This window comes from Anabas testudineus, chromosome 6 (assembly GCF_900324465.2).
Source record: "Anabas testudineus chromosome 6, fAnaTes1.2, whole genome shotgun sequence".
NCBI lineage: Eukaryota > Metazoa > Chordata > Actinopteri > Anabantiformes > Anabantidae > Anabas > Anabas testudineus.
Window position 1 is genome coordinate 7,753,411 of NC_046615.1, and position 16,326 is coordinate 7,769,736.

Sequence of the window (16,326 nt, forward strand, 5' to 3'; positions counted from 1 at the left end):
GAAAAAAAAAAACAAAAAAAAAACAGCTTGGGCAACATTTGATGATGAAAGTTGGCTTGAACATCAAAAGTGGGAGATTTGATGATCACTAATGTGGACTGGTGTTTGAACAAGATCAAGCTCGAAATATTATCAAAGATATTAATTTATTTAAAAGGAAATAGATAATACAAATGAAACAAAATAATTATGTCACATAAATGGTTTCATGAGTCATTACCAGAAAAGAAAATCCACTTCGCTCACAGGAAACTCATTTGCTGTCCTACTTGCAGAGTTTTATGACACGAGTAGTTGTGACACAGAGCGTTTCCAAAAAAAGCGCTTTCTGTGGATTAAATACTGTACAGTGCAATGTCAAGTAAACAATACGTCACATCTGGTCATTCATTGGTAAACATCTTTTATATCAAAGAACTTAAATGTTCAAAGTTTTATCAATACAGTACATTTAGAGCAGACTTCACATACACCCTGGGAATCTCCCAGTCTCAGAGTATTTCACATTTAATGATCTCCCTTTGGAATTCCTCCGCCGTCTTCTGATTAGTGTTGCTTTTCTGCAACCTTCAGTTCTGTTTCTCTGAGCGGCTTCACCCACTCTTCTTGCAGTTCAGCGGCCCTCTGCTCTCCTTCAGTTTGTCTCTCTGGTCCTCTGGAGCCTTGGAGTCTCCTCTTAAATCGCTCACCACAGCTCGGAGGGTTTTGAACCTGTCCAGCCGGGTGTTCTGGGCCCCCTGAAGCCTGACCTCTGAACCCTGAGATCCACTGAGGGAGCTGAGGGAGTGCACCGCTGTCAGGCCACGCTCCTTTTCAGAGGAACGCCGTGGCGTGGTCATGGTGCCAACAGGCTCCCCTGGCTGCTCCATGTCCCTGATGACCTCACACAAGTAGCGGGCCAAGTCCTGGCTGGAGAAGGAAAGAGTTTTCTGGGAGCGGCGGAAGGTCAGAGGAGACGGCAGGGTTTCTGTTTCTGAGGGGGGGATGGCCAGGCGCAGGGCGATGGCTGCACTGCCGTTTCCATTAGACGCCGGCTTCTTATTGTCGTCCTGGGGAAGCTTAGTCTGCGGGTAGGAGATCATGCTTTGAGGATAGCTGTAGCGCAGAGACTGTGCCGGGCTGGGCTGAAGGGAACGCTGCAGCTCCACCATATTAAAGGCATTCTGAGAAACCAACAGAGAGAGAGAGGCACAGAGGAGCAGGGAATGAAAGGACAGAAGAGAAGTCCTGTGTAATCTTTTTTTGGATTTAGGAGATAATGAAAAACAACATTACCACATGACACCAATCTGTGCTCAGAGCAGTGTAGCTCAGCTAATGGCTCTGCTATAGCCAATGGAGCTGTTCTTCAGGCCAACACATCCAACCACGCAGGAAGAGATGTGGCAACAACAACACTATTGATTACCCAAGTAATTAATTATCTGATTGCTGTGGGGTCTGCTATTTCCAGCACTATTACAACAGAGACATTAAGAGCAATTGCTGTCTGCTTGCCTAATTTCAGCTAATTGACTCACACCGTGGATCTCCAGGGAACTGATATTTGGTTTTCATTTCAAGGTACCAACAAACACTGCTCTCAATCAAATGTTAATGTCTGTACCTTTTTGTAGCCTGCTTGTTTGTATGGTTTTTAAAAAGATCCTTGAGTATTGCGCGATGACATTTTAAATGCACAATCACGGAAATGAGAACTAAAAGCCGTGTCACGTTGTCTTTCAGTGCCTGCCTGACAATCACCGTGTGCATGTTTACCTGGTCCTGCTCCCCTCCTCCTTCCTCGTCGTAGTTGAGCACGTTTTCTCGGATATCCTCCCACTCGCCGTGGTGCGCAGACACATGGTACACTCCCTCCTTCAGCCCCTTGTGTCTCCTCCAGCAGGAGTAGAGAAACAGGCCCAGCATCAACACTGAGGGGTGCCAGAGAGCATGTTAACACAGCAGGAGCACTTTCACGTAATTAAAATGAGATTCTGAGCAGAAAAACAACATTTCTTTGGGTGTAAATAAAACTGACAACGTGAGCAGAAACTGATGATGTAACTGCACTGTGAATATACTGTATGTAGTTTTCATCAGATGTAACACAAGACCCAACATCCTTCTAAATGCTTATAGTATTTAACTGTTAATGGATTTTCCATCACACTGATTGGTCCTGGAAGTCCTGTTAGTTGCACTGACTGTACACTTAAGACACACTAATGGAACATACATGGAAACTGAGGCACCAACTTTCCACCTATTCCCTTTGATGTTGCCTCTGTTTCCTGTCTTATCAAAGGCCACAGTTCCTTGGAAACCTATTAACAGAATTTGTACTCCACCCAGCTTAAACTCAATGCCTTAGTGGCTCGGATGAGCGTGGAGAGGAATGCTGCAGGAGCAGAACAGGAAAGGTCCTAAAGCATAGACATCAATCACAGCTATTGTGTGCTGAATTATACAACATGCTGGACTGACCTTTAAAGTCCATTAATCTCCACCAATATTTTTTTTTTCCATCTGCCATCCCTGTTTCTCTTTTTCTCTTCCTCACTATCTGTTTTTACTAGTTCACACTTTGACTCTCTTTATTTTATCTTTGTAATTCTTTTTTTTCTTGTCTCCATATACTGGAACTGTGTCTTTTCTCTTCTCTTCCTCACTCATTAAGCCACCGACTGTTCCTATTTTTCAGTCTGTCTCTGGCCCCTGTCTGGCCCCCGCTTTTATTTCTCACACCAGATAGGATCCATTTCAACCAGAATAGTTGATATGTTATTTTCTAAGTATTAGTTTAATTGGAAATCTTCTGAGAAATGTGGGCAAATCACATTAGTCTGGAGTTTTAAAGTAATTGCTTCGAAAGCGACTAATGCGCCAAGAGCTCTTTGGGGTCACACTAACAGGCATATATTCATAAACAAAAACAGAAAAACAACTCCCCGGAAGCTAATCCTGCTAAAAAAGCAACATCACAATTAGCAATCATTACGTCTTTATTAAGTGTCTGGAACATCTTTAACACATCAGCTCCTGCACATTTCTATGCTGCTCTCATATCGTATGGAAAAAAACAGGGATTGTAAGCTCCCTCCTCCTCGCTTCTCAGCCGGCTGTCCTCGGCATGGGGCAGGGGGGGAGAGATATATTGATCAGCTGACCCCGCTCCTTCACTACTGCACCCGAGAGCCCTCACAGAAAACACCAGAATCTCGATGAGGCCCTGCACCTACCCGATGACCCCCACCCCCTCCCCCTCCTCCAGAATGACCTACTCTGAGTTGGTGCCTGAAGCACCACAATCACCTCGCCCCTCAACATCACCTGAGCTGGTATAAAACACATCTTGGCAGGGGAGGAGTTCGATACGCATCACAGTGGGGCTGATGCACAACCCCCACCACCACCACAATCACATCAGCCACAAGTAAACACATACTTGTGCACAGTGGTTGCCCCTTACACCTGCAGCCACTGGTGCCTGGAGTTGTCTCTGTGTGTGTGTGTGTGTGTGTGTGTATGTGCATGTGTGTGCACCTATGTTCCACTGAGATCAATATCACTCTGGGTGGAGAACAAACATCGTAGTGATTCATCAATCCATAATGCTGCTACCTCTTTGCCCTCTAACTGTTACTGTAAACAGGGTATTATGTTGTTAGCCTGGGCCAGACGGTGCATTATGAATGAGTTGTCAAGTAAACAACTACAACATAACTTGATCAAAACACTTAACCCTTCAACTGTAGCTCCAGTCTGAAGTTAATGAGAAAAAATGAGCCGTGAGATGGATGAAACGAGATTTGGCAGAGAAGAAGACAAACGAGCAGAAGGAAATGAGACAGGTGAGAGATGGGGAAGAGTTGAAGAAATTATTTATTTATAAATCTCTTAGGGAATAAAAAGAACAGGCACTTTACATGATCGCCTGGCATCTACGAGCCCATATGGGGAAGCTATTTTTTTTTTTCCCCCCAATTCTTCAAAAACAAGATGCCAGATTTGATGCTGGACTAATGAAGCTTGGTCAGACACCAGCTCATCTGGCTCTGTCAATAACGTGCGCTGAACTCACAGACTAGTCGGCCTGTGATGGCTTATGTAAAACTTAATAATGGATGATCGTTTTAACTTTTAATGCACTTTGAGGCAGAGTCGGAGTCCCCCTTTAATTTAGCACCCAGCCAGTAGTCTTGCTTGGTGCAGTGAGTGTGCAGAGTGTGAGTGTGTATTTATGGTAGTCGTTCCTGTGGTGATGAGGGTCACTGTTGAACAACTGTATAGTGAATAATGGATCTTTCATAAAACCCAACCACTAGACTTGTTTTATTTCTACATTCAGGACTGTTCATCATGAGGCAAAACCTGTTTTTCTTTTTGCTTTAAGCAAAAAAAAAAAAAAAAGATTTACTAAAACGTTCAAGAAGTAAAAATACAGTATATATAATACAGTTTAGTATAAATACTGTAATAGAATGCTCTTTTAATCTGTATTATAGCGTGTGATTCTTGTTGAGGTGAAAGGTTTGAGCCTTGAATATAAATACCTCATTTGTGACTGTGAAGGTAGGAAAGCCACTTCAAATAGACTGCACTTTCTTTTAGTTAGCATGCAAACAACACATACATTTTCATGAATGATGCCAAGGCCATACTTTATCATCTTTGAATTCATTATCAAATATTGAAGACCGCTTTATATGTTTCACTCTCAAGTGTCAGAATAAATGATGTCCCAATACTAGCCACATGCCCTGGAGGGAATGTTGAGTCAGTTATAGAGGCAGGGACAGTGTATTGAATTGCCCAAGCATTTTATAAGCCTGTCTCTGACAGAAAGACTCATAAACAGCGATGTGGCCCTACTGAGGGTAGTGAGTGCAACAACATGCATGTGCACACATACACACACAGACATACACATACATATGGCTAGAGAAAAAGATGACACAGTTATAAAACTACAGTCGTCCAAATAAACAGAACCTGCATGTCTGACCATGATTTGAGTTGTTTTTGTGTGTGAAGTGTGTACTTTATATTGAATATTGATGCCATTAAATATTAACAAAGCCTGTCACACACCCAACCCTGTTTTCTTTATTAAGTGTGTACACATTTACACTAGTAGATTATCTTCTCAAATCAGGTTTAGAGCTGGGACATTTATTCTTATTTTATCACAGAAGCTGTAGCTGTTGGTGTTTAGTGCACCTAAACAACAGCAAAACCTTTTGACTCACAAATTCTTTCTTCATTGCAGAAATATTGTCCCTGCTATGTCAATTTACATTGACATGTTTAATAAAATTTGACACATAAAAAAATAAAAAAGCATGCTTTTTCAGTTGAGAAACACCCTGTATGCTAATCTGAACGTTACACCATGGCAACTGGTCTCATCAGTCTGATATCCTCAGTATATGAGTATATCCTAATATTTTTCTACTACATACTTGGGAAAGGCCATCCATGCATTAATACCTTCTTGCTTTAGTAATACTATGTATTCAGGCATTAGTCAAAACAACTTCAAAATTCAGCAGCTGTACTCTCAACAGGCACAAAGAAGAAACCAGAGAGCCTAGATAAATCTTAAACTTATTGATTTTAAGATTGTATTCTTCACCTACAAAGCAGCCAGCAGTGGGGCTCTGGTATACATTTCTGAACTTATGACCTCTCATATGTCAGAGTGCAGGCTTAGATGAACTGACAAGTCAAAGTCTTCAAAGCCAGTGAAGGTCCTCAGAATCCCATACCAAGACTTGGCAATTCGATTTTTACTTTTAGAATACATATAATAAATATAAAACCTCACTTGTATTGTATCTAACTTTTTTTTATCTCATATAAAACTCATGTGAGCTGAATTACTAATTGAATCTTATGTTGTTTTTATTTATATCTGTTTAATGCCAGTTCTATTTTGCACACTATCCTACCAATATTACTGAATAAATCTGCATTTAAATATTTCTTGATTCATGAGTACATGACAAAAATTCATTATAAAAACAAGCTCTTCTGAATAAACAAATATACTTTTCATCAAATCCCTATGCTACAATTATGATATAATATTTTCACTAGTCAGCCTTCATAATTTATAACACGAACTGACCAAACAAACCATACACTCAAGCTGTGCAGCCAACTCTCTATAGTGCTGACTGAACGTTGACCTATAAATGGGAATGTTCTGTGAGATTGTGGTTGGTTGTACATTTACTCAAAAGATATGTAAAGCATTAATGTGATTTAATTTTAAAACACCTCAACATTAAATACATGAGCAGAGCTTCAGCGATCACGCTTTCAAATTGTGTTTGTTGTCGCAAGTGGTTAAACCGTCTAAGATCTTGCATTTTGGCACAAAATTTACTTCAAGAAGACTGTTGTCTTGTCTTTTCTTGCATGCTGATCACTACAATCCAGCAATCAGTGTATTTCAATGCATCTCTGTTACTATGACAGAGTAACTCATAACTCTGGGGTCAAATCAAAACCATCCACTTAATATACAAACTCTTAGTTATAACTGTTTACGCCCTAACTTTACTCTGAAAGTGATTATGATAAAAATACTTAATGAAACCTCTGAACCTAAAATAACCTTTAGTAACAATAAACTCGGAATTACCTGTCCGTACCTTGGAGGTTTTTTTTCAGATGTGTGTGATGTACAGTTTTTCAAACTGCACATAACACTAAAGTGCACAATATGGACACATTTGGGAGACTTGAAATGTACACAGAAACGGAAGGAAAAAACACATCAAGGGAGTAAAATGAGTGGATGGTGGGATATAAAATAAGTTGGACAGATAAAAAATAAGGCAGAGAGTGAAATTGACTTCTGAAGTCAGAGCGTAACATTGGAAGAGACAGGGGACACAAACATAATGAGAAATATAGAAAAACACATAAAGAAACTCCCCATTTCCCAAGGGACTTTTACAGCTTCCATGTGAATCACAAATTAAGACATACAATGTCTCCCTCCCTGCTTTTTTGTTCCATTGCAAATATTTGTTTCACGCTTTCACCAGCCTCCCATGGAGAAATCACATCCTGGCACAACTCAAGAGATCAATACAGCTACAAGAGATGTGTATGAATAGATTTCACAGAAGCAAACATGGGCGGAAAGCAAATACAAATCCTGGATGAAACAGATAAAACCAAACATAATGGAGAATTATGCCATGAAGATGACAACAAACAAAAATAAATAAACAAGATGAACATCAATGTATTAAATAAGAAAAAAACAAAACAAATCGTGAGACAAAAACATCAAAAAGGCATAAAGAAACACAAGAAAAGATGATGACGGCGCTGTTACCACAGATAAAAGATGACATAGTCGACATAGCTACCTAAAAAGGCCATGACACAGATGCTGATGGCGAACATGGAGCTCATGCTGAGGCTGTTGCTCTCCTCATTGTGGAACATGGCGAGTGTCACCTCACAGTGCCGTCCTCGGTAGCCCTCGCTGCAGTGGCACGAGTAGCGAGACGGAGAGTGCGCCACGCAGGTGCCGTGGCGACATGGCCGGCTGGCGCACAGAGTGTAGACACACACTTTGCCCAAAGAGCTCTCTTTGGTCAGATGGCCTGGAGGGCACCTGTGCAGAGGAGAGACTGTACTGTAAACCACAGACGAGAGACACTTGGGAAACTGTTAGATAAAAAGGAACGCTGAATTCTACAGAGCTATGAAACCAAAGCTGACAGTGTAAAAATAAATCTCTCCGGAGTTACACCTCTTATATCAAATTCAAAGATACGCTCTTTGAAGGTTATATGGTGTCGACTGTATTGCAAGAAAACACTGAAAAAGAAACCAATGAGCCGAGATTGACTTTGCAGCAGCAGTCCCTTAGTATATTTGTACAAAATATCCCCTGAATATTATTCACCCCTGCCCCTGCTTCTCTCAGTGCTTTGTATCCTGAGGCTGTGCTGCAATCACAGAATATGGATATTCGGCCGCATTCAAAAGTCCCACACAGGTTCTGAGTGCTGAAATAACAACCAGGAAAGTTAGCTGTCCTGCAGAGTTTAAAGGGGCAACCGAAGCGCTGACAATCGCTGCTGGTCCTCGCATTTCACTCAGCTTGACACAGTGTTAAGCATTTGGGTAAACTCAGCCTAGCTGCCATCTGGTAGACACCTTTATGAATCAGTCAATATAAAGTTATTCCATTTTTCATCTTTTGCACCCTTTTTTAAATTGGAATGTACTGTAATGTAAAAATCATGGTATATCTAAGTACAATCTCTTAATAAGACACCAGTTGGTTTTATAATTTGAAACCTAAACTATATGACTACATTATTAGTAAATTACATAATATGCTTACTAACGCTTAACTGATCAGTAGTACTGCATTGAATCAAAGTTCTTATTGATGAACAGTTACAGTTAAAGTCTTACTTACAACATATAATACATTATTAGAGGAGTATAAAACTTTATTTGAACCAATCACTGATTTTATGGCCACTTCAGGGCAGTGGGAACACAATATTTACATTTCATCGGCATTTAAGTTGATGTTGGCGAAATAGTTATGATGCAAATGCTCGTTTTACAAAAAAGAGCAAAAATCATTTTCAGTCACATTTATGATTATCTTGCAAATGTAAATTCAACATTCACTCTCCTTTAGCTCTGCATTTGGACTCATAGGGGAAATATCTGGTCCTTTTCTCTGCTTAATGCCCCATTATGTTCACCAACTAGTCAGCTGTTTGTTTGCCATTTAATGCTGAGCAGGTAGCACTCAGTGGGTTTTTACAGCCTTTTCTAAAAAACTAAAAACAAACTGCCTGCTGTAGCTGAAAACAACAAAAGAGCAGCAAGAGTGAACAATGGGCTGAAACTCAGTATAAAGCTCAAATCATTTAATCACAAATGTAAACTGAGTAATGGTGAACTACAGAGTTCTCCTTTAAATAACTAATCATTGTTGACTGTTTCATCCTATTACTCCTGAAGTAAAGTTGTTGACTATTATATTATGATGTCTTGTAACTTTGGGCAGCATTTCGTGTATAAAAGACAACATAAAATAAAGTACTTAAAAGATTATGTCAGTTTTTTAAGGTTTTTTTTTGGTCCAGTGCACCTGCACTTTGGTCAGAGATGATTTGTCTCTGTTGAATTTGTTTTGTGTCATGTTTCTTTGAAAACCTGCACATTTAACAGGTGATTTATATTCAACCTTTTGTTAACCTTAGGCTGGATAAATGATTTTATTGTATTATTAACCTCTGCAATAAACCTGCAAAATAGCAATGTGCTCTTCTTGACATTATTTGCTAATGCAATTTGTGAACTGGGTGCTGGTGTTGTTAAGTTTATTATAAGCAGAGCTGTGGTATGCATTTCTTGTCTCAGGATGTACGCGTGCAAATATATACAGAATGTGCCTGCCAACTGTAAGGCCTCATTAACTTCCTGGGTTATTTATTCTGTATATTTGCAGCACCTGCACTCGTGATGTCTCCAGAGGTCCACACAGACCAAGGGAGGGGAGCAATGATGTTTCCTGCAGGCTTCGGAGGAGCAGCCAACAGAGACACCTTGAGAAGTGACCACCTGAAGCCCCTCTGAAGTCTGTTCCAGATCCAGGTGGATAGCGCGGCTGTTAAACCTTACATCCCGCAAACAACCTGGTACAGAGAGAGAAGAGGAAGAGGAATATGAAAAAAAACTTGCCATAATGCCAGAAGATGCACTAAGACACCAGTCCTCAGGCAAAATCTTTTATGGACACATTTATGCCACGGCAGGGGTGGATACTCAAGAAGAGAGACGTATGAATTGACACACACAAACGGAGTCACTTGCAGACCAATGCACATGCAAGCTCCCCTGCACCCAATACACAAATAGCCTGAGGCTAAGCTGTCAGCATGGACTGACCGTTTTTTTTACAGGATATTTCTCTACTGGTTATTTTGCTCACTCTGCGGGAAGCATGAGGCGTAACACGTCATGTAAATACCAATCAGCTCTAATGACTCACTTTCTCTCATCTGCTTGAAACTAAGGGATCAAAAACACCTTTAGGTCAGCTTGAGAAATGCAAACCTACCAGTAAGTGAAGAAGAAGAGCACTGAATCATTTACAGTATATGTCCACTTGTGTGTTTGACAATTTGACAGTCTATTTTTAAATTGACCTAAATAATAATTTACCCTGTTTCTTTTTGCTACTCTACAATTTATCCTTTCACTCATCTTAAGTTAATATATTCATTCACGCACATCCTGACAAAAATACATAAACAGCCACCTACCGAGGAAGCTCTGGTTGAGCCCTGGCGGAAAAGAGTTTCCAAGCATCACCACTGAGGGGTCAATAATGATCTCCTGACTCTGGCCGGGAGAGGCTGTAACCTCTCGCCATCCTCCACCGCCGTCCAGTCGCAGGGTGAACTCTCTGCCGTAACGATCCAGCTCCACCTCGTGCCAATCTCCATCATCAAGGCGATAGTGGGGCAGTGTGATGTTGTAGTCACCATCGCCAAGGTTGTAGAAAACAGCCAGCAGACCCTGAATAACCTGAGATATGTAGTTGGGCTTAACATGTTTGAAATGAAAACATTCAAACAGAAGAGGAATGCACTGTGGTAAACCAGGTTGCCATTAGATGCAGTAACACCATACTAGTAGTTGTCTGGATAAAAGGAGGTGACACACATTCTACACTGATAAACCTCAACTCCTACCATATTGTGCTGTGTTGATGAGCAAACAGATCTTGAGCATAACAACATTATAAGAAGTAGGCCAGATCCCATGGTGGAGAAAAGGCAGCAAAGGTTGGGCCATGCAAGAACTGTAAAATCTAACTACAGGGGAAAAAATATCTGAGGTGAACCCGCCAGAAAATGACACGACAATTTCAGTGATAAAAATTAATTCAGCAGTTGGCGCTTTGCGACGATGCCGTACACAGCACCGTGTGGCTGTAGCCGGAGTCATCCCGAAGGGAAGGTATAGTGGAAACAACAATTATCTTTAGCAGTTAAGGATGAGAGAACACAATGGATTCAACCAGTGAGGGACCCTCATAACTGCAGCTTGTACATGTCCAAAGCTTAATTGGAAACAGTGGGGCAAGATAATTCACGTTCAGCCCAGCTTGTGTTAACTATTGCTCCCTCAGCATGGGCATCTTAAATGCGTCTCAAACACAGGGCAAGCGCGTGCGCACACACACACGCACACACACACGCACACACATACAGTAAAAGCTGACTGTGCTCTCACCCTCAGCCTGCCCTGAAGTCCACAACAAAAATGAACGAAGGACAAAGACTTAATCAATACTCTTAAAAAAATCTGATTATATGGAATTTCTGCAGTTTCCCTAGAGATTGACACAGTCACCATTAAGCACAAAATGTTCAAGCATATTTTTCAAACTCAACTAACATTTAATATAAAAGATTAAAATGAAAAGCTTTGTTTTTACTTTCACTGCTCTTAAGGGTTAGTGGTTTTTGACAAAGTGGTGTCTGACAGTCGTTCCATGAAAGAATCCTTCATAGGCTGTATTAGATAAATGTTTTCTTTACAGATACACCATACTCCTTGGAGAGCAGCATGCTGTTTATACCCAGCTAGCCCCTGGTAACCTTTGTGTGAAAGTGTGGTTATTTATTCAGTGTGCACTCTATCCCGTATCTACTCCTAAGAAAAAAGGGGGAGAGAGACAGCCCTTTAAATTAGGGCTTGTTGTCGCCAAACACACCATGCTTGTGCTCAAGTGTTTCTAAGAGCTTTGAGACAACCAGGCTGAAAATGCTTCAGCGTGCTGCTGCAAACAGACATCAGATGTTTTATACAGCTCACCAACTCAGCTCCAGAGAGGTTTTCACAGAGAGGAGCTTCGCGGCCCACATACAGTGAAGGCTACAGCCTTTTCCTTTTACTGTCACTGTGGGGTTGCAACAAGAGAAGAGGACAACATTGTTTTTCCTCATGTTGTCTAAAGACCCAAAGAAGAACAAGAATCGAGGGTGATGCTTTAAACAGTGCTGTCTAACAAATAACAAGCACAAGCAGAGACAATATGTTTTCAAAGACAGACCAGTGGCGTGGAATATACCACAACGGAGACAGGTTCACCGCAAAGCTGACCCGTGAGTTAGCCAATAGTGACAGTCCGAACAGAGACATTCACTTCCAGGTGCTGCTCTCTCTCGGTCTGTCTGTCATTGAGATGAAAGCCTTTGACAAGAAACACTAGCTTCATATCCACTCGCGAATGTGTCGGGGCAGAAGAGGCGTGCTATTATGGAGGTCTGGGAAAGTGAAGTAGACTTGTCTCCTGAAGAAATGCGCTGCGTGAGCACCACTCCACCCCAGCTGCTGCCAAGCGAGCAGCATGCATGCAGATGTGAGTTTGAGCTCACCACTTGGAGCAAGCTGTGTCAAAACCCTCAAGTGCAGACCAGGGGATCTGACCTTCACTTAAGAGCACTCTGCCCTTGAATTACCATGCACACATTTGCTATCTTGCCATACTGAACTTTGCTTGAAACACCAACCAAAGATAGAAATAACCTTGAATAAAAGATGCCTAATTTTTAAATAGCTGCCTCTCAATAGCAACAATGTGCAGACTTACTGAAAGACCTTGTCGAGAACATACATGTGTCAATCACCAGCCCACTCAGTATCCACCCATGTGTCTCCAACCCTAATATTACTCACTCTCTTCTTGACAGGCATTTGCAGCAATCATTGTCTTGGCCCTTATCATCATTTTAAGGCTCATAAACAATACAATCAGCGCTGTCAAGGTGGAGGGGAGCGACCAGCGATGACTCACCTCCAAACGCAGGTATTCATTCTGCTCCTGGGAGAGCAGGCCGAGGATCACACCTGTGGCGGCGCGCGTCCGAACTCCGACTTGGATTCTCGTTTGTCGTGCAGGAAGGGACCACAAGAGCTGGAACTGAATGTGACTCCGCCCGTCAAAGGAGAACTCTGGAGCCACTTGTCAATCGAAAACACAGTTCAATTAATTCAGCTGTCATATGGGAAACACACGGGGCTATCACAGAGAGGGCGTACTGTTCTGTCAAAGCAAATTATGTAAGGCAAACTTATCTTCCTACAGGAGATAAAGCAGATGAAGAAAAGCCATCTTTTGGAACATATAATTTACCATTTGGTCTGCACTTTGTGAACCTTGACATCCCATGCTCCGCAGAGATCTCACTGTACTGAAAACGTCATAGCTAAGTACAAGCGATTTTATAGGTTTACCTTGATCACACTGTGGCCCTACAAAGCCGGGTTGACACGTGCAACTGAAAGAGCCCCACTCGCCATGACAGTGACCCCTTTTGCCACAGGAAGGGAGCTGCTCCATGTTGGTACACTGGCCATCAACAAAAGAACAACCTGGCACAGTGTTGGAGGATTCAGCTGGGGAACCAAGGTCATAGAGCTGAATGAAAGAAGAAGAAAAAACATCACAAAAAATATGACCTCAGCGATGTGAGGAAAATGAAAGACTGTTCGTCTCTGCCCTTGTTATCAGGAGGAAAGGAAATTTGATTACAGAGAATAGCATCTTTCCATGAAATGTAAAATACTATAAATTTACGTCCCATTGTTTAATCATATCATCAGCACTTATGCTTTCTGAAAAATACAACTTTTACTGCAACGTAATAACTTAAACTTAAACTTAAATAACTTTCCCACAAAGGGAAGTGCAACAACAACAAAGTACAAACTAAGAAACACAATCTAAAAAAATATCCATACACCATTAAATAGGTATATTGACTGGGTATTTTTGAAACACAAATAATGTCACAAAATAACTGCGGTAAGCTGTACCAAAGAAATACAAAATTGTGGTATTGAGCGGCCGGTCTTCATAAGCCTTAAGGTTACAAAAGGTAACAGGTAGGTAGCATCATTATAAGTTTAGAAAATGTATACTGTTATAGATTAAATCTAGCTTTATATTGTTAGATAGGGGTTTGACTCCCACCCCACACCAACACCACTGCCAAAAAATACTGACAGCAATATGATAGAAATTAACTTAAGCCCGCACTAGCAAGAGAAATCAATCGAAACCAATCTGCTCTGCCCAGCGTTCCCTCTCCATGCTCTACGCCCCGCCGCTGTGTGCTTTAGGTAGTCGTCATTATGAAATTACAACAGATGATAATGCTCCAAAACATACTAATCATGCAAAAATAAGACGCGAGAAAGAAACTGTAAAAGTGAATATCTCTGACTCCTGGCAGCATTGTTGCATGAACACATTTCCACAATAAGATTTTTGGAGCATAGTAAAAAAAGAAGAGTTACTTGCTGAATAAAGACTCACTGTTATATTTTTGTAAAATGACTCAACTATCCACATCTAGTAGCTACAATTTTAGCTGTTCTCATTTACAGTGTATCTACGGACGTACACAATTATCACTTCCTCACGTTGATGCTAAAGAAAATGTAAAAATGTTAGACACTGCATTGTCAGGCAATATCTGGCATTATAAGGAGAGTGGTTTGTTTTTCTGTGCAGGTTTGTGCATCTATTCATGATGAACATTAGAGATTTTATATCTTTGGGTAGTGCAAGTCTTGTCTAAATCTAAAAATATGTACAAAAGACTTCTGTGTAGATTTCCACAAATCAAGGGTAAGCTGTGACTCCAAGAAGATGCTTACATATTGTAACATACTGCAGCAAACCCTTCCTCGGAAACTCTCCTATGTGTCAGTTATACACATAATACAATAGATGTAACAGATACTATTCTGCTGCTTAATAAGTACTTTTGTAACTCAAGAATGTTTTGGTGATAGTGATATTACTCCCACTCCCAAACTACTACCCTGTAGCTGGTGCTGTGCTTTTACAAGTGGGTGCCCATTCTGTTTGTCTGGTACAGGTGCCTGAGGACAAGGATGCACAAGATTGTGTGAGAATACCCATTGCTCTCAGAGGTTTTACATAGTTCCACCTAAATCAGGTGTCAGTCAGAGAACAAAGTGAAGCTACAACAAAATGCAGTGAACAATGAGAAGAAAAAGAGGTCGCTAGCAAGTGCGGTGAGCATGGAAGTAAAACTTGGCAAAACACAGCTTGCTCCATACCTTGCTGTCCACATGTAAGTTCCTTATACATCCAGTATAGTGTTTGTGCTGCAGCTGTGGGTATTCATATGATATGTTCTCGTTGACGCCTCCGAGCTGCAATACATGACTTCCATTCAGATACCTGGGAAAGAAAAGTAACTTTCAATATACAACAAAAACAGAGAAGAATGCGAAAAGAAGAAAAGGAAGCAGGCACCATGTAAGTTCTCAAGGTCACAATTCAAAACAGACCTCTCACTATAAAGAAACCCAGAATGAAAGCATAAGAAAGGGAACACACATCCACATCCACCATATGAGATGTTGAGGTTAAAAATTCATAGCTTCATTCTTTTCCTGGTCAGGATGTCATCATTTTACAGCCTCCTGACAACAAATATGGCATTTTATTCTTGTTCTTTTCAATTTATCTTGAAAATATATGCATGATGGGTAAAATTGAAATCACCAAAACATATACGGATCCAGCATAGCAACTCTTATATTGTCAAAACTGAAACTGTCTAGACAGCAGGAGATGAATCACAGAATGGCAGCCAGTGCTACTTTTAGCTTGTTAACTAGTTGTTTAATTACAATACACTTAATTTAGCTACAACACTCAAATACAGTAACAGGTTATTTGTAATTTTTTTTTTCCAGATAATAATAGTGGTAACACCATTAGAAATGTAATGAACTGAAGTCATAGCTTAACTAACCAGCATAGGACAATGACCAAAGTGGCAAGTCTAACCCTCAGTGAGGGAAAACAATCTCAGTTGCGGCAAAGCTAAATCTGATTATGCACAGACTCATAGTCAAAAAGATTAGTTGGTGTTTTATATCTTACAATTTGATCAACAGTTTCCTCCCTCAAGAGCGGACAGACTGGTACATAAAGAAACTGAACAGTCTGAGCCTAACACAGCCTGAGTCACTCTGATGTGATTTTGATAAATGACGCAACTTCTACATAAACACCATTTGAGAGACTATTTACTGAACATGAACTATCAGACTATGCACTTTCCTGTAATATACCGGTGTGTTTTGTTTTGTGCTGGGGGAGCTGTTACTCTGTCTACTGATTTTCTGCTCTATGGAGGATTGTTCACTCCTGTGGGAGCACAGGGCATTTAGGACACTGTCCTATGGGCCATGCTTGCTATTAGTTTTCGAAACTAACTAACTAACTGG

At 40.9% G+C, this 16,326-nt stretch overlaps 1 protein-coding gene across 1 annotated transcript in view; it reads right to left on the bottom strand.

Moving 5' to 3' along the window:
- Nucleotides 1-204: 204 nt before the first annotated feature.
- The window catches only part of LOC113166035 (neural-cadherin-like), a 73,913-nt gene continuing 57,791 nt past the window's right edge, over nucleotides 205-16,326 (bottom strand). The window contains exons 26-33 of the mRNA XM_026365952.1: nucleotides 15,145-15,268; nucleotides 13,288-13,471; nucleotides 12,848-13,014; nucleotides 10,305-10,569; nucleotides 9,491-9,674; nucleotides 7,371-7,621; nucleotides 1,759-1,913; nucleotides 205-1,163 (exon numbers count right to left, since the gene is read on the bottom strand). Of these exons, the coding sequence (XP_026221737.1) occupies nucleotides 594-1,163; nucleotides 1,759-1,913; nucleotides 7,371-7,621; nucleotides 9,491-9,674; nucleotides 10,305-10,569; nucleotides 12,848-13,014; nucleotides 13,288-13,471; nucleotides 15,145-15,268 (1,900 nt within the window). The 3' untranslated portion in view covers nucleotides 205-593. The remainder of the gene's footprint in view (nucleotides 1,164-1,758; nucleotides 1,914-7,370; nucleotides 7,622-9,490; nucleotides 9,675-10,304; nucleotides 10,570-12,847; nucleotides 13,015-13,287; nucleotides 13,472-15,144; nucleotides 15,269-16,326) is intronic.